At 56.9% G+C, this 25,071-nt stretch overlaps 3 protein-coding genes across 5 annotated transcripts; 1 reads left to right on the top strand and 2 right to left on the bottom strand.

The window, feature by feature from the left end:
• Positions 1 to 523: 523 nt before the first annotated feature.
• MAP3K12 (mitogen-activated protein kinase kinase kinase 12) lies at positions 524 to 15,738 on the bottom strand. Its single transcript, XM_030322729.1, has 14 exons — positions 15,533 to 15,738; positions 6,398 to 6,879; positions 5,892 to 6,075; positions 5,523 to 5,714; positions 5,091 to 5,249; positions 4,782 to 4,940; positions 3,997 to 4,105; positions 3,662 to 3,771; positions 3,411 to 3,527; positions 3,149 to 3,286; positions 2,333 to 2,954; positions 2,073 to 2,143; positions 1,708 to 1,981; positions 524 to 1,283 (listed from the first exon to the last, which is right to left on the bottom strand). Exons 2-14 carry the CDS (start codon positions 6,840 to 6,842, stop codon positions 1,185 to 1,187), a joined length of 2,679 nt encoding a protein of 892 aa, XP_030178589.1. The 5' UTR covers positions 6,843 to 6,879; positions 15,533 to 15,738; the 3' UTR covers positions 524 to 1,184.
• A 1,443-nt stretch (positions 15,739 to 17,181) lies between these two features.
• TARBP2 (TARBP2 subunit of RISC loading complex) lies at positions 17,182 to 22,505 on the top strand. Of its 3 annotated transcripts, none has more exons than XM_030322749.2 (9): positions 17,184 to 17,560; positions 18,115 to 18,284; positions 19,096 to 19,198; positions 19,778 to 19,873; positions 20,457 to 20,529; positions 20,742 to 20,859; positions 21,169 to 21,296; positions 21,710 to 21,911; positions 22,071 to 22,505. In XM_030322749.2, the coding sequence occupies exons 1-9, from the start codon at positions 17,508 to 17,510 to the stop codon at positions 22,226 to 22,228; spliced, it is 1,101 nt and encodes a 366-aa protein (XP_030178609.1). In that variant the 5' UTR covers positions 17,184 to 17,507; the 3' UTR covers positions 22,229 to 22,505. The 3 variants fall into 3 exon arrangements, with proteins under 3 accessions (XP_030178611.1, XP_030178609.1, XP_030178610.1); XM_030322750.1 differs by lacking the exon at positions 17,184 to 17,560 and adding an exon at positions 17,630 to 17,809; XM_030322751.2 differs by lacking the exon at positions 19,096 to 19,198 and having other exon boundaries at positions 17,182 to 17,560; positions 19,795 to 19,873.
• Positions 22,506 to 22,791: 286 nt separating this feature from the next.
• On the bottom strand, positions 22,792 to 24,827 carry NPFF (neuropeptide FF-amide peptide precursor). Its single transcript, XM_030322760.1, has 3 exons — positions 23,437 to 24,827; positions 23,115 to 23,236; positions 22,792 to 23,001 (listed from the first exon to the last, which is right to left on the bottom strand). Exons 1-3 carry the CDS (start codon positions 23,761 to 23,763, stop codon positions 22,884 to 22,886), a joined length of 567 nt encoding a protein of 188 aa, XP_030178620.1. The 5' UTR covers positions 23,764 to 24,827; the 3' UTR covers positions 22,792 to 22,883.
• Between the last annotated feature and the right edge of the window lie 244 nt (positions 24,828 to 25,071).

The following is a 25,071-nucleotide window of genomic DNA, read 5'->3' on the forward strand; positions in this document are numbered from 1 at the left end:
CTGGTTGTGTGCCCTTTGTCCGAAAGTTTGGGGGTTAAATTTTCCTAGGACTTGTCTGCAGAGAGTAGGCAAGCACTTCCACTGGATGGGCGGTGGGGTGGGGAAGGAAGGATGCACATGCATACTTCGGAAGCAGTTGGATGCATGTCTGACTGGGATTCAGGTTGCTGGGCATGTCTGTCCTGTCGGCCAAGCTAAAAGACCAGTTTTCCTGTTTGGAATAACTATTCATTTACAGTTCTCTTCATAAAAATGGGTGTTGTAACATTTTCTGTCCTTTTACTAAAGTCCTTTAGAAAGATGTACCTGTTCCCATTTTTGCAGATAATTTTAGAAGGTTGGAACTTTAAGTGATGTTCATTTAGTTAAAAAAAAAAAAAAAAAAAAAAAAAAAAAAAAACCACATAAAAGGAGGGAATAATTTGTAACTTGTCCAGAGTCTCAGATAATGTATATGGAGCCTAAGGCTCCTACTTGACCATGTGTACTACCCCATACATTCATCAAAAAAACCCTCAACAGCTGGGCCTGCATGGAGTGGTTATATTTTAAGATTTTTCACAGGGGTTACAATATGACAGTCCCCACCCCAATCAGGCACCAGGATAAAAGCAGGGACTTAAAACAACATCCCATTTCTTCAGCCTGAGCCATCACATGCTTTCACAATCTCCTAAACTCCCCCTAGGCCCTAAGCCAGGGCTTGGGCAGAGAAATGGAGGGACAAAGAAATTAGTTACATTGCCACCTGAGAAACCTCCGAGGGGAGGACCCAGCCTTAGCCTCCCTCCTCCCAAGTGCAAAATGTGTAAACAGAGTAAACGGGGGGGAAAAAAAAAGTGCAGTCTAAGTGGCTCCCTTTCCTCCTCCCCAGGGTCAGGGGGGAAAGAGTATAGAGGAACATAAGAGGCAAGTCTGGCTTTTCTATTGCCTTACCGCTTGCTGAACATAATGGGGTGAAGCAGGAAGGGGCCAGTTTGCCCGCACCCACAGCTCTAGGGTAGTGCTTGTCCTTCACTTCCACAGCTGCCAGTATCCCTAGAGTTTCAGGTGAATTGGTCAGGGGTCAGACTCCCTTGAGCCTGACTTAAGGCTGGGACAGCCCCATCTTTCTCTGTTGATTATGTGGCGCTTATATATTATTTATATAAATATTTCTCTATGTACAGGAATAAGAGTGGCTTTCATGGAGGGAGGGAGGCTGGAGGCTGCAAGGTTTCACCACTGTTGGAGTTGTCCAGTTCAGTGCTGTCACAGTCTGAGTCCTCAGAATTGGGAGGGCCCTGTGAAGAGTAGAAATGCAGTGAAGTGAGGCTCAACATCTCTTGGCATTACAAAGAAAATAGATTCCTTCAAGATCCTTCACTGAGGTTTCTGTAACAGCCAGCAGTTCAGACTTCACTGCTTCAGATCTTTGCTCAGGCCATTACCAAGGCACCAGACTCCTGGTTTCAGGATTGCTCTTGGCTGCAATTTATACATACAAGCAACGCTGCTAACCTACTAACCATACTATGTGCTCTATCCTAGGGCCTCTCAAATTCTACCATGTGGATGTTTGCTCTTTGATAGGGAGGGAACTGGGCTCAGCTGCTGAGTGACTTGGAGGCTAAATACCTAGCTTTCTGGCCTCTGCTCCTGTTTACCCAGTAGATCCCAAATGACTAAGCATCTGCCCCTTAATACCTAGCGGTTTCTGTGACTTACCTGCTCCCCTCTGGGTAGGTCCTGGTGTGGGATGGATGAGGAGCTGGGTTCGGGGCCAGGAACCACCTCTGAAGCAGGTGGGTCCAGTGGGATTTCTGAGCCCTGGGAACACATGTCATCAGACCGTTCATCCGGCCGCTCATCCGTGTTGGTACTGCCGACTTCAGGTGTGCCACTGGGGGAAGGCTCACTGGCTGTGCCCTCCTCCCCATCAGATGGATTCTCTGAGCTGAAGGTGGATAGTGACTGGCGCATGTTCAGACCCTGAGGCCACCTGTATGTTGGGGAGGCAGGGGCTACAGTCAGCATGCCTTGCAGCCCAAGAAGCAAGACCGTGTCACTGCCTCCTGTACTGTGTCACTCACCTCTGGCTCGATGTCAGCTCTACCTCACTGTCCACTTCTCCTTCCTCTTCCTCTGATGAGATGCCACGTTTCTACAGGAGAGATGAGGGGACTGTGGTCAAAAGACCAGGTCAGCAAGGACTCGAGGAGGGAACGTAGTCATAAGGGTTAAGTAGGGAATGGTTTAAGATGAAAACCTAATATGGGAAATGAATTACGGACTGGGGGTCCCAGGGAGAACAAGGAAAGGGAAAGAGCTTAGGAACCACCCCATACTTTACCTGGCTTCGGGTGACAGCAGCCCTGTACAGCAGTGCAGCTGGGGTCAAGTGTTGGGACCCAGCCCGGCTTCCTCCCCGTCCCGCTGTCCCTTCCCTTCCAGTTCCCAGCAGCCCTACGTCACCAGGCCCTACTGGTGGAGGTGGCTCCCCTTTGGCTCCCCCAGGTGAATCTGGGCTGGTGGAGCCAGGTGCTGAGCCCTCACTCGGCGGGGTGTCTCCCCGGGCTGGAGGTGGTGAGCCAGGATCCCCTGCTCCCCCCGTGGCCCCTCGGCCCCGGGCTCCCAGTGCTGCTGACAGCAGATCCGGGGACGATGACGACATCTTTCGTAGCAGGAGGTCATGGTGGAGCCCACGGAGGGCTGGAGGGCAGGCCTCCCAGGCTGAGGGTCCCCCTCCTAGCCCCCCTGGGCTTCCTGGTCCCCCAGGTTCATGGGGCGGCAAAGCTGCACGAAGCCCAGGCAGGTCTCCGCAGCTGCCCTTGGCGCTGGCCTTGCGGTGACGAGTCTTCCCACGGCGAGTCCGTCCTGGCGAGGGAGGGCCCTTAGGACACCCAGGAAGCCCCACCCCACTCAGGGCAGCATCAAGTTTAGGTAGCAAAGATTCAGTCTTGAGGATATCTGGCCTGGGGGAAGAGGGAAAAAGTACAAGTCTGAGATTCACAAATTGACCCACTGAAAGCCCTCCCTAACCTTGGGTAGTATGAAGCACATCTCCCCACCTATAGATCAATCTTCCTGGCCTCCTTGACCTCTACCCATGCCTCCGGCATTCCCCTTACCATTCTTAAACCTTGGCACTTGTGAACTCTGGTCCCACCTTTTACTGTGGGGTGACAGTTTCTGTGGGACGTTCCTCTTCTTGATGAGCTTCTCCATCGTGTTCCCATGCAGGAGGCCTCGGGAAGGGTGTGACTTCAGCAGACCTGGGCACCTCCTCTCTAAAGCTTGTTCCCTCCTAAAGACCAGACACCTCAGTTGGGCATGTGGTCAGAAAGGGGGATCCAGGCTCAAGAGGTTCGCTGCGTCACACACTGCTCCATGAAGACTGGAGATCTGATGCACGGGGAGCACGTGGTTACCTGAGCAGCTCCCGCTCCTTGAGCTCCAGCTGCAGCATGAGTGCATTAAGTTCCATGTACAGGTTGTTGGCTCTCTCCAACTTCCTTTCATAGTGCTCCCTGATGTCCAAGGCGTGTCTGAAACAGGCAGAAGGGTCTCCTGGGTGACCTAGCGTCACCTGGTGCCGTAATCTGTCCCAGTCTCTGGGAACTGGTCCATGGTCCCTGCTGTCCAGACAGAAGGTGTCCCCTTCCCAGACACAGGCACACACCTGAGCTCCTCCCGCCTCCGCATCACCAGCTCCTCTTCTAGGCGGTGCAGACAGGTCCCTTCTGACTTAATTTTTTCAAAGTGCAGCTTTACCTCTTCGCGCCACTCTGCCTAGGGGGTGGACAGACAATGAGGGGTGAGGGACCGACCTCACACCCGTAGGAAGCCTATACAGGTGCTGCCCTGCTACAGACCAGGAGCAAGAGGGGAGTAGGTGTAGGACTGGTCAAGATGGGGTCTCGGCCCTCTTAAAGAGCTAACCTGCCATCCAGTCGGCCCTTCCCCGCCTCCCCACAGGGCAGGAGTTGAGGTATTCCTTTTCCACCCATAGCACACCTGGGACTTAAAGTAAGTCTCCTGGGGTGTGGAGAGGACGTCGGCTGAGGCTATGTCCAGATGCAGCAGGATCTGACGGAATGATGGACGATTTCGTGGCTTGCTGTTCCTGGAGGGAATGGAGTTTGGAGGAGACAAAGGGATTATTTCAGGGAAGACCAGAAAGGAACTAGGGCATCCTTCTCCAAAGCACGTCCTGGAGAATCCTAGAATGTACTCTGTGACAAAAGTCCCGCAGTAAGGAAGCCTATCTAATCCTGTTTTCCAACTTGTTTGCCAAAACACCTTTTTCTGAGTTCATTCCATTAAAAGAAACCTACTGTGGGAAATGGTTAACCAAAGATTAGAAATCTTCAACCCTCCCTTCAGAGTCTAGGTCCCAAACGGGAGTCCAAGGCCCTCCTCCTTCCTGAGTTCTAGGGCGGCCAACTTGAGGCTCAAACCCCCATGCCGGGCAGCCGTGCCTGCCCTTCGCAGGCGCACCAGAGCAGCTCTGGATGGCAGACACTGGTGTCCCTGTTTTACAGACGAGGATGCCACTAGCTCAGTGTTGCATTGCGCGATCTACTGTACCCTCGCAGGTTCTGGATCAGTCCAGCAACACTCCGCTGGAAACTGCAGTCCCCTTGACCCGTGCCCTGAATCCAGGGGCCTTGGAAAGCCATATGAGGGAGGTCTGTCCCTTTTTCTGTGTTCAGGATTCTGGGTCAGGATGCCTGGGTCCTAGGTGCTGGCTAATCATCAGCAACAACCCTGTGTTCCCAGCTTTGCCAGGCCACCCTTACCAGCACTGGCGAAGCAGGATTTTGAAGCCGTCGGGGCAGCTGGAGGGCACAGGCAGATGGAGACTGTTGCTTCCTACGCCCCAGATGATGGCTGAGGAATCCACGTCTTTGTAGGGGATCTCTCCAGTCAGCAGTTCCCACAGCACCACACCAAAGGACCTGGGGATAGATAAGAGGGGACATCCCTTGGGAGGGGCTCCCTTGAGAGGCCCTGGCTGTCAGGCTCCTCTCCTTGCCTCAGGCCCCCGAAGCTCCCTCCTTCCCCGGGGCTGGCCACCTGCCAGTCGCAGTCCTCAACCTGGCCCTCACCAGATGTCGACCTTCTCAGACACAGGCTCATTGCGGATCACTTCAGGGGCCATCCAGGCTACTGTCCCTGCAAAGGACATCTTGGTGCTCTTGTCACTCAGCTCCTTGGAAGTGCCAAAATCGGAGATCTTCACCACATCGTCGTACGTGATTAGCATGCTGGTAAAGATCGTAGTCAGCTGGGGTCCAGGCCCCTCCGCACCTCATCTAGCTGCAGCAGCTAACTTCCTGTGTGAAGTCCCTTGGGACACCCAGAGGTAGGGGGCTTGCCACGGCCCTCCCGAGACAGGACTGTCATTTGAGAGGGGTTTTTGAGACGGCCACATGAGCTTAGGACAGGGTCTGGAAGCTGGGACACGGCTACGCTAAGAGGTGGGGTCACCTGCAGGAGACCACGCGCACCAGCTTCTCTGTGCGTGCTTGCTTACTCACTTGGGGGACTTGAGGTCTCTATGGATAATCTTGTGCAGGTGCAGGTAGTTCATGCCACCGGCGATGCCCATGGACCAGTCAACCAGCAATGAGGGGGTGACAGGGCGGCCGGCCCGCAGTACCTCGTACAGCTGGCCCTGGGCGCAGAACTCCATGAGGATGCAGTAGCAGGGAGCCTGGGTGCACACGCCCCTGGGGGCCAAACGGCGGTGTGAGGGCCTCAGCCAGCCCAGCACTCCCGATTCACACTTGGAGCCCCCGTTCCCACCCAGCTTGTTCGGGCATCGTCTCTAGGAAAAGGTGGAGTTGATCCCTGCTGCCCAGGCAGGTCCCTGCCCACAGCAGAGTGGCCCCTGCCCTGGCCCTTACTTGAAGGTGATGATGTTGGGGTGCTTCAGCTTTCGGAGGTGCTTGATGTCAGTCTCCTTCAGGTCCCGTACCTTCTTCACAGCCACCTCCTCCCCGTGGAAGCGCCCCAGGAAGACAGCGCCCTGGGCCCCTGAGCCCACCCACTGCAGATCCAGGATTTCCTCAAAGGGGACCTCCCAAAGGTCTGTGAACAGGAGGCACAGTGCCACAAGGCTCAGAGAAAGCCACACTCGGCCTTGTGATGGGCAGGCGGGGGGAAAGCGCTGGGCCGGCCCAAGTGACTCAGGGCGGCCGAGGCTGAAAAGCAGCCAAAGCAGACCAAGAAGACTAGGTTTGGGGGGCCCGCTGTGGGAACAGACGGGCATCCTACGAGGCAGGGAAGTCGGCGGCTGGTGGACGGATAAGGGGCCGTGGCTGGGCTCGGGGAAGCAAAGGGTCATCAGGTGATGAGGCGGCGAGGGCCCACAGATCTCGGTGAAACGGGCCCCCGCGAAGACGCGGCCTACCTTCCTGCTGCTGCTTGTGCTCGGTGGAGTAGGCTTTGCCAATCATGGTCCAGACGGGGCGCAGGCAGCCGAAGAGCCCTTCCAGGAAGCCACTGCCACTCTGGCACTGCAGCCGCACCTCATCTGCTCGAACTCTGGACGCCCGACTCTCAGGGGACCCAGTGGCTCCCCCTGGGCCCCCTGCATCCTGCTCGTGAAGCTGCAGGACACTATTGGCAAAAGGCTCGGGGGGTGGCTCTCCGCCTGGGGAGGGGCTAGGTCCGCCCCCACCCTGCCCGCTGAGCGGCACCACATCTCGAAGTACACACTGGGTAGGCGTCAGGTCCTTCTCGGGGGTGCAGTCGGAAGTGTCTGGGTCGAGCTTGCGCATGGACGCCTCACTTAGGGTGGACACGAAACCCCCAAAGGAAGGGGAGGGTGTGCGGGTCTCGTGGAGGCAGGCCATGGCCTCTGGGGCCCGGTGTGGTGGCCGGCGGTGGGCCCTATGGAAACAAAGGAAGGAGGGACGGTGGGCCTGAGGTGCGCCAGCTTGGAACGCTCACCCCAGAGGCAGGGAGGCCTGGGTGGGGGATCTGGGCTCACCACAGCCCTCCTGGAAACCACACTCAGCCTCCCTCGCCCTCGGGCACCCTCCACGTTTCACCTGGGACCCCTCTAAGGAACCCGATCCACAAGCTGGCTCTCAAGCATCTATTAGTAACATACCTGAGTATCATTTTCAAGCAGACACAGGTAACAGCCCCACTCAGGTACGTACATACTGGTAAGATAGGTCTGAAACTCAAGTACTCTGGTCACAGACTAATTCCCTTAGCCTTGTAAGATTACTGAAAGTCCCCTCCGGAGCTCATTTTTCTTCCACTTGAAGCTCCCATGCACACACACAGGTCACATAAAGGTCTCTCAGGCATGCATGTTTTGAGTCTCAACCTTAGACACACAGTAGGCACACACTTAGATCTCCCTCGCACTGAGGCACAGGCGGGTGATGCTCAGGCACTCTTCGATGACGTTCCTGGGCCTCCCACATACCGGTGCTGCACCCGGGGCTCCCGCTCGTGTACTTACACGTGAAACAGCCGAGGCCTCTCAGGGACACTAAACTCGGGTGAGAGTCATCCCAAGGCACACTCAGGGCTCCCATCTGGGTCTCTCTCTCCAGGGCTCACGGGTATACACCCGGGCCTCGCCAGTAAGTGAAGCCCGCAACCAATCAGCTCTCCTGTCCCCGAGGGCGGGGGGGGGGGGGCACACACAGCTGGGGGCAAAGGCGGACCCAGAGCAGGTACAGAAGCGGTGTCAGAACGAGGTTGCCTACTGCTTCACCCCCCTTAGCACTGCCACCTGATCTGCTGCTCCCCCAGGGGGGTGGTTACAGAAGGCCCCGTCTCCTTTCCTCTTTCTCCATTCCCATCCCCAGCTGCCCAAACCAAGGACCAGCTTTCCAGACGGGAGATGTGTCCCAATTTGTAACCAGGTGCTATTTAAAAAGTAACCATTAAACCAAAAAAAAAAAAAAAAAAAAAAAAAAAAATCTGAATTCTAGCCTTTGCCACTTCCTGGCTGTGCGACCTCGGGCAAACTGGATCCGGGCCTCAATTTCTCCAACGGTACAAAGGGGTAAGCAAGCTCTCACTCAGGCACAGCGAATTCTTCAACCTATCCCAAACCTGCCCAGAGCTTGACAGCTGGAGCCCTGGTCTTGTCTCCCTCCACCTCCAGTGAGCTAACAAATCATGAGATGTGAGGATTCCTGAGGGCAGGGATCCTCTAACTGTTCCTCAGAATAGGGTCCTCCCCGAACCCTTGCACCAGAGCCTCGGAATCACAACGGGCGAGGAGGGACAGGAATCCACACGTAAAAAGGGGTCACTGGATGATGACATAGATAGACCTAGAGGTTTGGCACCTTGGATGGTCTCAGCTCTTGTAACAAGTTTCCAGGCCTCTCAAGGACTTTTTCATTGGGTGTGGGGTGGGCCTAGAACCCGCATATGTAACAAGCACCTCAGGTGGTCCCTACTTGAATCTGGCCATCTGTAAAGCTGACCCAGTGCCATTCTATTCTCTTGAGTCCTACATTACTGTCTTAGTTCAGGCCTCGTTAGCTGCGTCACTTAGCCCAGAACAACTGACTCCTAGTCTCCTATACTTTCTTGGCTCCCCCTGCTTCATTTTCCACCAGCCCTTTCAAGGATCTTTCTATAACACAGATTGGCTAGGACCCCCTCTTCAGTTTCAAACCCTTTAGTGACCCTCACCGCCCTTGGTCCAGCAGCCTAGCCTCATCTCCACGCTCTGGTCCCTCCCCAGCCTCCTCTCCCACTGCTGTTGGTACCCGGGCCATACAGAACTGTGCCTGATACCAGGATACCGTCGGGCTTTTGTGCCAGGACATCTAATAATAACAGCTAACTCTTATGGAAGGCTTCCTATGTATGTTAGCCTCTGTCAGTAGGCGCATTAACTCATTTAATCCTCAAAATGAAACTCACCCCTAGTGACAGAGGTATTGGATAATCTGCCCAGGGTGCCTTAGCCAGGAAGAGGCTCAAGCTCCACCCCCAGGCCTTCTCTTCTCAAGCCCCATCTCTCCAAATCTCCATCCTCGAAGTCTTCTTCCTCCCTCTCCCCGCCACTCTGAGTTCATGTCCCTTCTGGGGCTGGCACCCCCCCCCCCCCCCCCGTGCTTCCCCCGTCATGGCTCCTATTATCCTGGATGCACGGTGTGTTCGGGCGTGTCTGACTCCTCTGAGAGCCTGGACTCCTGGAGAGCCCCTAGCTTTCGCGCGCGGGATCCCAGGGCTTCGCCAGGCATCAGGTGCGCTGGCAGGACGGTCGTCTTCAAGACCGTCCCCACACCACGTACTCAGTAGCTCCCTGGCTCTTCGCCACCATCCAGGGAAGGAGCCGTTACCATTGGTCCCTTTATATTCTGCAGGAAACTAAGGCTCAGAAAGCTGAAGTCACAGACCCAGCCTCTCAATCCTCAACATATGCTACAAGCTATCGGCGCCTCGGAGGGGTTAGATGCACACTGCAATGCCAAAGACAAACACAAGCCAGGGATTTACTCTGAAGGACCCGAGGGCTTTCGCCTGTGCCCCCCAAGCGCTCCCGCCGGGCAGGTGCCCAGCGAGGAGGGCAGGAGGGATTGGGCCGCTGGCAGGTCCCGCGGGAAGCCCCAACGAGGGCCCTTCGAGGCGGGGACGAAGGGGTTACGGCCCCGGCGCCCCCTCCCCCTTCCCGACCTCCTTCCCGGCCATCACGTGGCGCGGGGCGCGTGGCTGGGACCAGGCGGGGGCCCGGCGGCGGAAGGAGGGGGTCCGGGCGGGGAAGGGGAGGGGACACAGCGGGTTGGGGGAAGCGCTGGGCGCTGCGGCGTAACCATGACGACTGGGCCTGAGGCGGCGTGTGAAGTCACCAGGACAAGATTAGCCCAGAGTCACGTGAGCGGCGACGGCGGGGGCGGGGCTGCGCCTGGGCCCCGCCCCTGACCCGGGCAGGCCCATGTGCCGATTACCGGGAGGGCTGCGGGGACGGACCCCGGTGCCCTCCGCCGGCCGCTTGCGTGCTCCCCTCCTTCGCATACCTCCCTTGACCCGTCATGCAGACAAATCTTCAGCCGGGGCACCAAGAGGAGGGAGAGCCGACTTGGGTTGGCATCGGGGGTGCAGTGCCACAGAGAAAGCAGGAGATGGGGAGATAGGGAGACACAGAAAGGGCCACAGGCACACCCAGGGAGGGAGGGACGAGCTGAGAGATTCACAGAGACTGAAACAGAGCGAAGCGCAGGCAGAATCAAATCTGGGAAGGATGGACTGAACAACTGGATGTGAAAAGCAGAGAGGACGCTGAGGAAAAGTAGCTGAGAAAGAACTGGAAAACGCGGAGACCATCTGCGCCGTTCCCAGTTCTTTCCTATTTAGAAGCTGAGCCTTGACTAGGCACAACACCTAGGTTTTAAAAGGAAGTTTTCAGCCCTCGCAGGGTGTTTGGCCACTAGGATGACAATGCTCAGACACTTGCCGCCAAGCCTCCCTCCAGGTCACCAGGCTTCCCCAGAGGCCCCTCCGGTATCCAGGACTAGCAACTGGGGAGACGGAGAGAGAAGCCATTTCACCTGTTTGTCTTTAGGGCGGTGGGAGTACCCGAAGTACGAGATGGGACCCAGAGAGAAGGAGGGAGTCTAGCCAGGCTCCTGAGACCAGCCCCCATCCTGTTCTTTGACTAATGTGGCCCATCCAGACTGACCTGAGGGAGTAAGGGGAAGCACAGCCCCCAGGGAGCTGCAGTCAACTGGAGATTCCTCTCCCAACACACCCCCTCACGGTTTCCTTTATCTCCAACCTGCCAGCTGTGTCCCACTGTCCCCCCCAGCTGGGCCTTGGCGCCAGGGCTTTGGGGGCAGATCGCGGGCTTGGAGCCCCTGGCCTAGACATTCAGTCACCCTGGGGGAGGGGAGCTGTCTCCCTAGCCATCAATTATGCAGAGCATGGGGGGAGGGCAGGGATGTGACAGGAGGGGGTGGATATCTCGGTCATTTTGTCAACCGTATTTACCAAGTGCTTACTGTGCAGAACTCCAGATTGGGTGAGGGGACAGAGTGGTCCCTAAACTATACATCCGCCAGGGGAAGAGGCTCTCCGGACACCCTGGGAGGTCCTAATTCAGTTTCAGCTACCAGATCCTCTGCTTTGCTGGTGATTCCCAGAGTGCCCCCTCAGGAGCCTGTGGTGGGGATGGGGGCAGGGAGGTCGCCCCGTTTATTCTTCCTCCTGGAGTCTCCCGTCTGAGGTGCTGGAGGCTTGTGGCCAGGGAACCCTTTGAGTTCTTTCCTGTAATGTCCTGTTCTAACAGCAGAATCTCAAGGCCAAGCTGCATGTCTGGCAGTCTTGGGGGCTCGGTGGAGAGGCAAGGCCATCTGTCTAAATTGCGGGCTTTCACACTGAGCACTCACCCCTATCCTGAACCTGGTTGTGCACTCAAGAATAAAAGGAAGACTCCCCGGCTCTCTCCAGTGGGGGTGGGAAGGCAGGTCTTCGCAGGGAAAGGAGACCCAAGATGTTGGGACGCTAGTTCCACCTCTGCGGGCTTTGGAGCTCCTGACAGGGTAAGGGACTGCGACCTCTCCTGACCTTGCCTCCTGGCCACTGGCAGCAGCTGTTTTTCTAAATTTTGAATACAAAGTTCTTCACACAGGGAAAGAACTACAGCTTTCTCAATACCTGCATGAGGGGGAAATGTCTCCCCCTGAGAACGTGGGGTACACTGGGGATCACCTCTAAATCCAGCCGTTTCCCCCCCCCCCCCCCCCGCCTGGGGCCATATACAGGTCAAGCCCTGAGACCCCCTAGCTGCCACCACCTCTTCTTCCAGCAGGCTGGGCAGTGACAGGGCTGGGGGAGGTGGCAGGGCCGTTTAGGAAAAAGGAGCCAACTTTGGACTTGGAGAGATCAGAGCCAGAACCTCAGTTTTGCCACCAGTTAAAGACCATAATCCCTCCAAGACTGCCGACCCTATCTTATGGGGTGGGGGGATGGGTTAAGATGATGTGGGGAATGCCTTGAACACAGTGCCTGGCTCCTGGCTTTGTCTTCCTGGTTGGCTGGCCACCAGGTCTCTCTTTGTGGATTCTGGAGAGGCCATCTCTTCTGTCTGACCAGAAAAAGGGAGACTTGGTCTCTGACCTTCTACTTCCCCAGGACAAATCTTGACTTCAGGCTCCAGGGAAAGCAGGTCACAATGGCAGTGGTGTGCTAGAGTCCCCAGCCACTGCCCCTCCAGATCCTCAGTCCTTCCTCTGCAAAGCCTACCTTTCCACTCCCCTCTCGGCTAAGGGAGAAGGCCTGCACTCCGTACTCAACCCCTGGCCAATGTGGCCCAGGATCACCCCTCAGCCCTACCCTTTGAGGTCAGAAGCGAAGGGGAAGGAGGGGTAGGAGCAAGGTGTGAAGGGCCACAGGGTCCCTCCTACTCAGGCCCTCAGGTGGACCTGGAAGAAGTTCAGCACATTCAAACAAATAGCTCCTGAGTGGGGGTGTACATTTAAAAAGATGTGGAAGACAAAAAATAATAAAGAAATAAAGAAAGATTGATCGACTGATCGATCTGGAAGGACAGATACCAAAGTGTAACAGTTTCTAAGTAGGGGGGATTGTGGGTGTTTTTATTTTTCTCTTGTGACGTATCGATTTTTTCTAATATTTCAGTAATAACTTTGAATTATTTCTAAAATAATAACAAATTGGGGTACCTGGGTGGCTCAGTCGGTTAAGCGTTCGACTCTTGATCTCGGCTTGGGTGGTGATCTCACGGTTGGGGAGTTTGAGCCCCATATTGGGCTCTGGGCTGATAGCATGGAGCCTGCTTGGGAGTCTGACTCTCCCTTTCTCTGCCCCTCCCCTGCTCATTTGTTCTCTCTCAAAACAAATAAATAAACTTAAAAAAATAAAATAATAAAAAATCGATTTTGAATTGAAAATGAGGAAATAAAAATTAAGAGTGCTCATCCATTCCTGTCATCTAACTTGGGACAGTGTGCTATCCAAGGAGGGTGGGTGGCCTGAGAATCAGAGAGGCTTGGTTGAGGTCCTGTCTCTGCTCTGGACCAGGTGGGCAACCTGGAGTAAGAGACTTCTGAACAAACCTGTTTCTTCTCTCTGAAAGGGCACAGTGGTACCACAGTATATAACGTGGTGGCTAAGAAGACAGGCCTGGGGCAGCAGGCCCGGGTTCAAGACCTAAGCTCTTGCCACTAACTGCTTTTCAGACTTTGAACAGATGACTTTTTTTGCTTTTAATAAATGTTATTTTTCATTTTTGAGAGAGAAAGTACGAGCAGGGGAAGGGCAGGGAGAGGAGGGGACAGACAGAATCCCAAGCAGGCTTCGTGCTGCCAGTGCAGATCCTGACGTGGGGCTCGAACCCACGAACCCTGAGATCATGACCTGAGCTGAAGTCGGACGTTCAACCACTGAGCCACCCAGGGGCCCCCAGTTTCCTCATCCCTAAAATAGAGATGATAACACTACCCAACTCTTAGTCTTGTTTTTGACGCTAGGAAGAGAATACAAATAAAGTTCCTAGCCCAGTACCTCGCACACAGGAAGCTCCCATAAACATTAGCCATGAGGAAAGTGCCTAACAAGCAGTAGCAGATTTTTTATAAATGTGATTCCCTTCTTCCCCTTTTCCTCGTCTGCAGCAGAGAGGGTACAGGTGGAAAGAGAGGTAGGCAAACACGAGGGAAAAAAGGAGAGCAAAGAAAGACGGAACCAAAGACCAATGGCTTTTTATCCTGGATGATCCTGAGTGGCCTCTACGATAGTGTCCCTGCCTCCTCACGTCACCTTTCCCCCAACACACAGATGACCCTGGTACTTCTGGGAGCACATGAAGCAGACGGACCAGTCTCTGGGACCATCCCCTCCTGAAGCCCTCGTGGGGCCTGCTGGCCCATCTCCACAGTATCCTCCTTCTGCCCAGGGAGGGGCTCCTGGAGGGGTTGACTCCCTAGTCCCTTCCTCTTTCGGGGCCCAGGCAAGAGAGAGGTAGGGCCACACGTGAGAAGCCACTGGGTGAGTCTGGGGCGGTGGGTACTAGGACTTAGGGTCCTCTTCCTGGCAAAGCCAGATGACCACATTATTACTTCCAGGGGAAGGACTGGGAAACAGTACCTGGTTTTGAGAGGGTTTCTGTCACCCTCAGCTGTAAGGACACACAGGACGTCCAAGCCAGTCCTCACTTAAACTTCTTGCCTCCTCTGCCCATAACGGGGTTTGATCCGGGGATGGGTATTTAGTTGTGTTTTCATGGGTGCTGGAGTTGGGGTATCACGCTGTTGGTCTCCCCAGCATCACCTCAGTGCCCACTGTGAGAATGGATGAGTGGCAGGCTCGAGAGGGCAAGTGATTTCGGCCAGCCTGAAGCGTGAGATGGGAGAGAGCAGGCCCTGAATGAAGCTCTGGGGAACTTTGCTGTCTGGACAGGAAGGCCAGGGAGCGCTTGAGCCCTTTCCTTCCTGAATCCCTTGTGCTCGCCTTCCCTTGGTATGACCCTCAAGTTGAAAATCAGAGCTCCCAGAGCCATGGAGTCGAACCCACGAGTTGGAAGGGAATGTTATTTGGAGGGAGGCACTGCTGTGGCCAAGAGGACTCTGGGTGAGGCATAGACCTCAAGCACACTGCCTCTTAGTTGAGGGCCACCCACCCACTCTCCTCCCAAGAGGGAGCAGGTGCAGAGTTAAAGTCGCTAAAGGCGGGACTCCTCCCTCTATGCTCAGGGGCACCCCACCAATTTCCGTCCATTAGCTATAGAGCCTCTGACCCCTTCTCTTCCCGCTCCTCAGCCAACACCATGGTTATCAGGAGTCACAACTGTGTGGAACAGATTCTTGCTTATTTTTAAGCCCAGGAGTTTGAGAAATGTTTGGGGGGAAAGGGAGGAGGTTCCTGAAAGGCCTGGGCTGGGGAAGTGGGTTAGGGGAGACACAGGAGGTGAGAAAGAGGGAGAAAGCCACAAATGAATGGGGGAGGGGAGGAAGCAACAGCTGGATGGAGAAGGTGAATGCCACAGCTGGAGGCGATTAGGGGCATCAGAGGGAAGGGGAGGAGGACCATCACCTGGGCATCCAGGCACAGGTGCTCTCAGCCTATAACCCTCAGGTGCAGTGGGCCGAGTGTGGGAGTGGGGGTGGTGGGGAGGTGGACGGTGGGCGCATCAGGCCCCCGTCCTTCCTTTCCTTCCTTGAGGGGACCCAAAGTCTTCCTCCTCCTTCCCTCTTCCCCTTCTGGAGGATGAGTGGGAGGAGAGGAGGACGTTCTCTTGTCCGCTGTCCTTTAAGTCTGTCCCCCAATCATCTCCCCCACCCCCACCCCATACGGTCCTTTCCAGCTCTAGAGGCCCTTCGTCTCCAAGCTGGGCCGCGGCGTCCCTCCGCTCCGTTCCCCTCCTTCCCATCACCACAGACGTCGGGTCCAGGTCCCCAGTTCCTCCGCCCCACAGCCTCAGCATCCCCGCGCCACCCTCCCCCACCCCGCCACATCTGCATCCCGACCCTCCCTCTGCACCCGGATCCCAGGACAGGGACCCATCCCTGCCCTCTACCCCCCCCCAACTCGGCCAGGCTCTCACCTCGGGGGCTCCGCGGCCGCAGCACAAAAGGCGGCGCTGCTGCAGCTCGGCTCCGGATGCTGCTCCCGCCTCCTCCTCCTTCTCCTCCTCCTTCTCTCCTCCCCCCGCTGCCCTCGACCGGACCCGGGGCGCTGCCACAGGCGATGCTCGTGCGGTGTCCGGGTGCACGGGTGTCAGCCCCAGCTTTCTCCCCCCACCCCCCGACCCCTAGCCCCGTCCCCACTCGGCTCGAACTCCCGCTCCTTCCAAGGCCCCCGCCCCTGGCCCCCCGGGACGGACACGCCCTGAGCGGGGGATGCTGCGCTGGAGCCGCCGGCCTCTTAAAGGAGCCTGCTGCTGCCATCCGGCGCACTCCAGGCTCTTCCCTGGCCCTTCTGGGCCCCTCACCTCCCTGCAGGCGGTGTCTGGTGGCAGTCGCACCTCGGGCCTTACGCTGATTCCGTAGGAGCCCTCTATGACCAGCCTTATAAACTCCCTCCTACACGCTTAGACAGCAGCCCCTCAACATGGGACCCCCCCACCCACACCCGCTCAGAGCTCTAGCATTGCTTCCCTTGTCATACCGCTATTGCCAGCTTTCCTTCCCCTAATTGTCACCACTCCAGTTCTACCCAATTGGAATCCACTCAGCTCAGTGCCCCGTCCCCCTTCGGTGTTGCTCATTATCATTCCGACATTCCTCTGGACCTCCACTACCTGACCCGTTCTCAGAACACTCATTAGACTCAGACATTTTCGTGATCTCTCTCCAAGGTCACAAGATTTCCCCTACATCTTTTGACTCCGTGGTCGTGAGACTTTGGGGAGGAGAGACTGGAGCTCTGGAACTCAAAAATACGTGTTCTGCTCTGCACCTAGATTAGTGGGTTCGTTTTAAAAGACCAGAATCCTCTCTTGCTGTCTCTTCAGCTGAGAGACCCAAGACCCACAGCAGAAGGAATGCTGTGTCCTTCTAATCCTGTTGTCCCAACCATAGCCTGATTCTCAGCACCCAGAGGGGGTCTCCTGGCCAGCTACAACAAGGTTGACTAGGGACACTCTAAACAGGCTTTAGAAAAGAACTGAAACCAGACAGGCTGCGGGCCAGAATTAAGGGAAAGGGGGGTGAAGGAAAAGGAAGCAGCTGCTGTGAGACGAAGGCTCGAGGGCCAGGAGCTTAGGCCGCGCGCTGAAGGGGAACTGCCTGAGATGGACTTGGCCTGCTCCACCGCTCGAGGGGCAAAGAACAGTTTGCTCCCCGCGTCCAGGTAAGGAAGGCCCATCCTCCGAGCCTGCAAAGAGCTAGGATCCGACAGCCGCCTCGCCACTGGACCAATCACAACCTCTCTTCAGAAAAGAGGCGGGGCCAAGGGGAACCGACTCTTTCCTTGTCCCCGCCCTTCTAGGTAACGTAACCAATCGCAATCTGCTGGAGCAAGTCAGCGCAATCGGAAATAACCAATTATACCGCGAAGCTTTCCGTGCATGCCTGACCCTGCCCCTCCAGCTGCGACAAATATGGCGCGCGAGCTTCTGGGTTTTGTAGTTTCCTCGGGATTCAAAGGACCGGGTGCTCGAGTTACCCCTCACCACCCCGCCTCTAGCCTCTTCCACTCTACTAGTACGCATGCCCGCCCCGGGGAGGGGAGACGCGGAAAAAAGGCGGAACGCTATTAAAACACACACACACACACACACACACACACACACACACAACCACCCTCAGTTCGGGAAGCGATAGTGGAGGGCTCTGCTCCTCCCAGAAGGCGGTGCTGCCTGGCAGGACAAACCACGCGGAGAGTTGTGGGTCGGATAGCTCCCCTCCCGATGGAGACTCATGGAGTCAGGTGGGCGGGGGACTCCATGTCCCAGCATGCCCCGCGGCGGGCCCGACCGGCCGCGACTCGGGGCTTGGCCCCGGCCCTAGCTCGTCGGCTGTGTATTGGGGCGCGTGGAGGCTGCAGTCACGGTGGCGCCCGCGGGGACGGAGGTGGGAATGAGTGAAGAGGAGCAGGGCTCCGGCACTACCACGGGCTGCGGGCTGCCCAGGTGAGCCGCCTCGTACCGATCCCTGCCGGACGAAAAGCGTGGCGCGGTGCGGAGGAGTTAGCGGCGCGGCCCCAGCATGCACCTGGCCTGAGGGTTGTTCCCGGCAAGCACTGGGGTAGTGGGCCGTGGTTCCCGGCATGCATCCCGGCAGTGGCCACTGCCTCCTGCTCTAAATAGTTTGGGTTGGCCCGGTTCCCAGACTGCACTTGGGGCACTGGGCTTTAATGCCCCCGACCTTCAGTGCATTTGGTGGGTACCGGGTCCCTGGCCTGCACTGTGTCAGGGGACATGCACTTGCGACCTGCACTGGGGTACAGGATCCTCTTCCCTAACCGAGACAGGAACAGTGCATTCCCCGCTTGCTCTGGGGGCAGTGGACCCTGCTTTCCCAGCCTGCATCTCTACTCCACATTGAATCCAGCTAGTGTTTGCTGTACTGTCCGGGGTCCCCTGGACCCTATGTCCCCCATGGTGTGCCTGGGTTTGATAGTGCTTGGCCAGGTGGGTGCAGAGTTGGAGGTGTGATGAGGGTCTGTGCCTCCCGCCTCCCTCAGTATAGAGCAAATGCTGGCAGCCAACCCGGGCAAGACCCCGATCAGCCTTCTGCAGGAGTATGGGACCAGAATAGGGAAGACGCCCGTGTACGACCTTCTCAAAGCCGAGGGCCAAGCCCACCAGCCTAATTTCACCTTCCGGGTCACCGTTGGCGACACCAGCTGCACTGGTGAGGAAGGCTTGGGCAGCCTGGCTGGGGTGTGCATTCACAGGGCCCTACTGGCTTTGTTTCTTGGAGTCTCTTCCCAGTCGTCTTCTCTGAGGCCAGTGAGGGAAGGAGAGATTTCAGGGGAAAAGCCACTGACTGGATTGGGAAAACGGGTCTGTGAGGAGGTGGGTAGGACTTGGGAGAGTTGGAGGAGCAAGCAGGACGGCCACAGTGCTCTGGCAGATTGCCATCATCCTAGAGGAGAAGGGGGAGATAAACCCAAGTCTCAGTGAAGTATTTGGGGGAGTATGTGTCGGCTGCACTGGTCTCTGTTCCAGGTGCTTGACCAAATTCCCAGTTAATCTTAAACCAGTCTAATCCAGTGACGTAGATGGTAGTATCCTCATGTTGAATATGAGGAAAGTGAGACCCGGAGAGATGCAACGACTCGTGCAAGGTCCCATGCCTCGTAAGTGGCAGAACCAGGCCTTGACTCTAGAGCCTACCCTCTTTCTACCTTTGCAGTCATCTATCTGTATTGAGAGAAAAGAAAGTGCTTCCCAGGGGAAAGTAAGGCAGGGAAAGAATCCGCACCCCAAGGTGTGTGAACTCAGGAGCAGTTTATGTCCGGCATGACTTGATTTGGGGAGCTCCTGGGAAGATAAAAGCCCTTCCTTCCAGCAGCTAGTGTAACGCTTCCAGTCTTGGGCAGGGGCACCTGGTGAGTGGGGCTTGGTTGACTCCCTCCAGTTGTGAGGAGAGAGGCTGTGGGATGCTGGTTTTTCTTCTGTCCTCCCAGTGACGTCCAGTATTGCCCACGCCCCTCTCCCAGGTCAGGGCCCCAGCAAGAAGGCAGCCAAGCACAAGGCAGCTGAGGTGGCCCTCAAACACCTCAAAGGGGGGAGCATGCTGGAGCCGGCCCTGGAGGACAGCAGGTGAGGGAGGAACAGCCAAAGCTTCCTAGAGGCCCTGCCAGGAAGGCAGGCCCCTGTGCGGCCACCTCCTCTGCGCAGTAGGGCTGGCCTGGTGACACTTAGCCGCCTCAACCTGGGCCTCTCCCTGAGAGTGTCCTCTGGACGAGCTGGATGCTTCCAGGGCTCCTGCTGCTGTGAAGGATCCTTGGGGGGGAATGTCAAAGGGCTGTGGCTGTGGTTTGGGCCCAGGCTCGGGAGGGTGCGGGGCGGAGGCCGAGGCTAGAGGGGCCACTCCCCAGCACGCCTCCTCTGTCTAGCACGTTGTCCCTCCTTCCTCCACACGTTCATTGGAGTTTGTAGCCTCCATGTTTCTTGAGTAGGAAGAGACCCTCCTTCCCCTTCTCTCAGTCTTTTTGATCCAGTGTTTGGCAGCAAAGGATCGCTGGTGGTTAAGCTTCCCTGAGTCTTTGGCTGAAGTGGAAGAAGTTTTCTTAGGGGATGGGCAGGTCAGGAGGACCTGGGTCCCCACCCTCTACCCTCCCCCTCGCCCCCCCGCCCAACACATGGGTGTGAATCAAAGGCCCCCTTCCCCTCGGGAAGTTCTTTTTCTCCCCTAGACTCTTCACTGCCTGAGGACATTCCAGTTTTTACTGCTGCAGTGGCTGCGACTCCTGTTCCATCTGCTGTTCCAACCAGGTATCTTGTGTTTCCTGACTGCCTGAAGGGGGCGGGGGGGTGGGTGGGAAGGAAGGGGTCCTGGCTTTTGGTCCCCCAGCCTTTGGACTCAGGCTGGTCAGGCAGGAGCAAGTCTGAGAGTAAACAGGATGGAATAGTTGGGGACCAGCATTTGAAGAATTCGTACCAGCTGGTAAGCTCTTGGGACAGGAGGGAATTTATGATTTTTAAATAGCCACGTGGATGATATTTGGCCATGTCTGAGGGTCTTGCAGGCCCCATTTGCTTCTGAGTTGGTCACATGATGGTCCTGTGTGTGCGTCCCATCAGGTGCTTCCAGGGACTGGATATACAGCCCCTCTCCCACTGTCCCGGCAAGGTGATGATCTTTTGTTCCAGAAAAATCTCAGTGGGCCTGGGCCCTGGAAGAGACCTCACTTGGGTGGGAGGGGGAGGAAGCAGGCTGGATGTTTGGACAGACAGCTGCCTGCCGGGTGGGGTGTAGGGAAATGGTCATGGGGACGCCGAAGCAGGGCTTAGGACTCATGGGGAGCCGCAAAAGGGACAGCCCCAGCAGCTTTGGCCTGGACCCTTTTTCCTTCAGGAGCCCCCCCATGGAGGTGCAGCCCCCCGTCTCCCCTCAGCAGTCCGAGTGCAATCCTGTTGGCGCTCTGCAGGTGTGCCCCCATCCTCATTTCCCACGCATGCCTGTCTTCCCTTGAACCTGGGGCCATGAGGGACGGTCATGTGGGGCTCTTCCCCTGTTCTGAGGGCTTTTCCCACATCCTTTATTCCTCCTCTAACCTGGAACCTGAGGCTCCCAGGGGAGGAAGGAGAGGACGAGTCTTTTCTCACTCAGCCTTGCACACCCTTGTCTCTCCCTTCCAAGGAGCTGGTGGTGCAGAAAGGCTGGCGGTTGCCTGAGTACACGGTGACCCAAGAGTCTGGGCCGGCCCACCGCAAAGAGTTTACCATGACCTGCCGAGTGGAGCGTTTCGTTGAGATTGGTAACCGGGCGGAGGGGAGTTCTTACAGCTACTCCAGCCCCGGCCGCAGGCAGCTCCTAGCCTCTCTCTGCCAAAGCCCCGCTGTCCTGGCTGAGTCCCTGGCTCGGCTCCCTTCCTCCTGGCTTCTCCCTTGCACTCTGCCCTTTGCCCCCCTTCTGGCTGACCAGGTTCTCAAGTGCATGGCAGGTCCAGAGCTCCTCTTTCCAACTGACATCCCGTGAGGGGACCCTCAACCTTCAAGTTTGAGCTGGGTGGAAAGCACTGGGTCTGTTGGGGATCATAATCCAGCAACCCTCTCCCCACACGCAGGCAGTGGCACTTCCAAAAAGCTGGCAAAGCGTAACGCGGCGGCCAAAATGCTGCTTCGAGTGCACACGGTGCCTCTGGATGCCCGGGATGGGAATGAGGCAGAGCCTGATGACGATCACTTCTCCATTGTGAGTGGTTTGTGCGGGCCAGGCACTGTGGTCCATCCTCCATGCCAGGCAGGGCCCTGGGGACATGGGCCTGTCGCTCGGGAGTGAGCCTCTTCAGGTCCCAGGCCTGCTTCTCCCCATTTTCCTACCAGACCCAGAGTTCCTTGGGCCCCCTCTCAGCCTCAGCTACAGGCCTGCCTGGTGAGTGCTGTGGGGAGCTGACCCGGGGCAGGGGCCCTGCAGCCTGCTGTTACTGGCATGAGGAAGGCTGCCTGGACCCCTGGTCCAGAGTCTAGTAGTTAGAGGGGCCAACTCGGGGAAGGCAAGCTGGATGAAGCATTCATTCTGTGGGCTTTTCCCTCCTTGGCATTGAATGTTTGGTGCCTGGGTCTCAGCTCGTGGTTGCATCTTTCTCACTGTCCCCATCTTGTCAGGGTGTGGGCTCCCGCCTGGATGGACTTCGGAACCGGGGCCCCGGCTGCACCTGGGATTCTCTGCGAAATTCAGTGGGAGAGAAGATCCTGTCCCTCCGCAGCTGCTCCCTGGGCGCCTTAGGTGCTCTGGGCCCTGCCTGCTGCAGTGTCCTCAGTGAGCTCTCTGAGGAGCAGGCCTTCCATGTCAGCTATCTGGATATTGGTATGGCTAGTGGGGAGGCCGGGGATGGTGGGGACTGAAGCAGAGCAAGTACAGATGGGCCGACGGGGGTGGGGGAGGGCATGATGGTGATGTGGATGTACCCCTCCCGGCTCTGCCTTCCCACCCAACCACGCCTCCCTCCTCTCTTTTGCTCTCCAGAGGAACTGAGCCTGAGTGGGCTCTGCCAGTGTCTGGTGGAGCTGTCCACACAGCCGGCTACCGTGTGTCACGGCTCTGCAGCGACCAGGGAGGCAGCCCGCGGCGAGGCTGCCTGCCGTGCCCTGCAGTACCTCAAGATCATGGCGGGCAGCAAATAAAGCCCCAGCCGGACTCACGGACGTGCACCCCTGCTCCCTGCCCTTCTTGCCCCCAGCCTATGTGTCTGCTCAGCTCTGGTACCCCTGGAGGTGCCGTCTCTACCTCTGACACAGACTGCCTGCCTGCAGGCTCAGGACACAGGGCCAGGAGCCAGGGACCCCAGGGCCTTGGCTGGCTCAAGATCTGGCCTCCTGTCACTGGTGGTGACGAGTGGGAATGAAATCAGGGGGCTCTCCTCTGGAGCCCAGAATAAACGCGCTGCCTCTTGGATTCTTACGTCTGCTCTGGTTTCTCTGACTGGTACTGACGACAAAGGAGGTTAGCACCAGATTGCCTCCCCTGTTGTGCCTCCCCACCTGGTTCCCCACACGTCCCCACACTTGCCTTTCTAGTGGCAGGAGGCTAGGTACAGTGACCTCCGGGGGCCCCACCGCCTGTGCTCCTGCGGCGCTCGGGTTTTGTGGAGATGGAGGGGGCCGTGGTTCTGGTCCCGGGGCTCTCCCCCAGCCCTTTGAAGTCTCATACAGGCAAACACATGGATTCAGAAGCTGGACAGCTTTATTTGGGGGGTGAGGGGGGAGTGGGAGGGGGGTAAGGGAGATGCGGCACTTTCAGTTGTGAGCCTTGCACGCAAACATATCAAGGGATGATGTGTCACTTCTTCCCAAAGCGCTGAGGGGCAGCCAGGCTCCAGAACGGGGCGCTGAGCTCCTCCCCGGCTCGGGGACCCAACTGCTCGCTGCTCCAGGAGCCCCGGGTGTTTCTGCCAAACCTTAGAAGAGATCCATCCTCAGCTGTAGGTCCTTTCAGCCCCTCCCAGATCGCCCCCTGCCCCTTTCCTGTCCCTCTGGCCCCTGCCTTGCCCAGTGTCCCTCTCAGACTCACCTCTGGGGCTGAAACCGAAAGGCTGAGCTTCGGCCGGGTCTCTGCATGGCCTGGAGCAGGGAGTGCAGGAATGACCCAGGGGTCTGGGCCTCCTGCAGCGGGCGGGGCCTGCTGTCTTCCTCCTGTGGTACAGGGCCATCGGGGAAGGAAGATGGGCAAAGGCCTTGGACGTTTAGGTCACCAGGCAAAGGGAAGCTGAGGAGGCATTTCCTCAGATATGAGGACCCAGTGAAGACACTGGCAGCCAGAGTATCTGAACTTGGAGCTCAAGCCTCCCGCTGAGACAGAAAAATGGTGACATGGAGAGGGGGTGGTAACTTACCACGAAGATCTGCCGTCCTTCGTCTTGGCCCCCTGGTCCTTCAGCACAGCCCCAGTCTGTTAGCAGCAGCACCAGCAGCAGCACCGCTGCCCGCCTGGAATCCATCCTGCCATCTGCCCTCCTGCAGCTATACCCGCCTCTTATACCTGCTGTGCTCCGGCCCCCACCCCACAGCAGCCTGAGGGGGGATCTAGAGCAGGCAATGGAAACGCACGGCTCCATTAGGAGCCGCCTGGGACCCCCTCCCATGGCACCCCTGGGACTTCCTGCTCCCAGCCTCCGGCCCCCAACCCCTAAGCCTGGAGTTAGAGACTTTATTAGATGCATAAATCCTGTCTCCAGAGCTCAAGAAGCATCATTAATTGCAGATGTGTTGTCAGAGCCAGGCCCTGGGGGGCCTTCAAGAACCCCCGATTTCTCAATAGGCTGGAGAGCGCCAATTGATCACCTCCTCTTTCCTTCCTTAGAGAATAAAAGCATAGAGGAAGTCTTCTAAAGAAGGGCTAGGCATTATGTCCCGGGACAGAGGGAGGAACTAAGAGCCAGGGTTAGAATTAGCCAGAATGACGGAGCCTGATCCTTGCCGTGACTGTGGCTGCAGCTGGGGTCATCCAGACCATTCACACCCTTGCCTACATGGCTCTTGGGAGGGTTGAAAATGGGATCACTATTCTGAGATTTGCTTGTGGACAGAAAAGTGGGATACAGAAGGAGACTACAAGGTTTCAGAGCCCACACAGTGGGGATTGCTTCAAATCTCTGCAGACTGATCCTGTCTTCACACTAGAGAGCGCTGCTTAGGACCCACCTCACCTGGGCTTCTGGAGCCATCCTCTGCAGTGAGGCACTGCTGCCACCCTGTGGCCACAGCTCCACACTGTCAAGTCTGCTCATTTCCTTTTTCTGCTCTTTGAAGGGTGGTGGTTGGGGGGGGGGGGGGGGAGACGGAGGTTCCTAAGCCTGATTCTAAGGAGTCACAGAAAGGCAGGGGCAGGAAACTGGGGTTGGAATATGGCTCTGTTCACCTCCTACTAGTCACCCCAGCCTCTGCCTGGCTCTGACCTGTTGGAGCAGGTGACAGGAATTCTGCCTTAGGAAAAAATCAGTCGGTCTCAGGAAGGGAGTCCTTCAAAGTCATCTGATAGAGTTTCCCTTCTGATCCTAGAATCCCTTCCTCAACTTCCCCTGTCCCCGCCCCGTGTGGCTCTCTAGCCTGTGCTGGAGAGGTGCCATAAAGTAAAAAGTCTGTGGATCAGTCTTGGGCAAGCCATCTCTCAAAACCCACAGTCTCCTCACCGAAAAACATGGCAACGTTGAAAGGAACTACTTTCGAAGGGTGCCTGGGTGGTTGAGTTGGTTAAGCGTCTGACTTTGGCTCAGGTTATGATCTCGTGGTCCATGAGTTCAAGTCCCACGTCGGGCTTTGTGCTGACAGCTCGGAGCCTGGGGCCTGCTTCGGAGTCTGTGTCTCCCTCTCTCTCTCTGCCCCTCCCCCACTCACACTCTTTCTCTCAAAAATAAATAAACATTAAAAAAAATGGGGCACCTGGGTTGCTCAGTCGGTTGAACATCTGACTTTGGCTCAGGTCATGATCTCAGTTTGTGAGTTCAAGCCCCACATCAGGCTCTGTGCTG

The sequence above is a fragment of the Lynx canadensis genome, chromosome B4 (assembly GCF_007474595.2).
Source record: "Lynx canadensis isolate LIC74 chromosome B4, mLynCan4.pri.v2, whole genome shotgun sequence".
NCBI lineage: Eukaryota > Metazoa > Chordata > Mammalia > Carnivora > Felidae > Lynx > Lynx canadensis.

What these genes read in the sequence shown, in the direction of transcription:
- NPFF (XM_030322760.1), bottom strand. Translation starts at nt 23,763, where the DNA reads ATGCATCTAATAAAGTCTCTAACTCCAGGCTTAGGGGTTGGGGGCCGG. An exon ending in AAGGACGGCAGATCTTCGTG is followed by an intron (nt 23,237 to 23,436) that starts GTAAGTTACCAC and finishes CCTGTACCACAG; the next exon opens with GAGGAAGACAGCAGGCCCCG. An exon ending in TTTCGGTTTCAGCCCCAGAG is followed by an intron (nt 23,002 to 23,114) that starts GTGAGTCTGAGA and finishes ATCTCTTCTAAG; the next exon opens with GTTTGGCAGAAACACCCGGG.
- TARBP2 (XM_030322749.2), top strand. Translation starts at nt 17,508, where the DNA reads ATGAGTGAAGAGGAGCAGGGCTCCGGCACTACCACGGGCTGCGGGCTG. An exon ending in ACGGGCTGCGGGCTGCCCAG is followed by an intron (nt 17,561 to 18,114) that starts GTGAGCCGCCTC and finishes CGCCTCCCTCAG; the next exon opens with TATAGAGCAAATGCTGGCAG. An exon ending in TGTCAGCTATCTGGATATTG is followed by an intron (nt 21,912 to 22,070) that starts GTATGGCTAGTG and finishes TTTGCTCTCCAG; the next exon opens with AGGAACTGAGCCTGAGTGGG.
- MAP3K12 (XM_030322729.1), bottom strand. Translation starts at nt 6,842, where the DNA reads ATGGCCTGCCTCCACGAGACCCGCACACCCTCCCCTTCCTTTGGGGGT. An exon ending in CCCAACATCATCACCTTCAA is followed by an intron (nt 5,715 to 5,891) that starts GTAAGGGCCAGG and finishes TTTGGCCCCCAG; the next exon opens with GGGCGTGTGCACCCAGGCTC. An exon ending in TCTGAGAAGGTCGACATCTG is followed by an intron (nt 4,941 to 5,090) that starts GTGAGGGCCAGG and finishes ATCTATCCCCAG; the next exon opens with GTCCTTTGGTGTGGTGCTGT.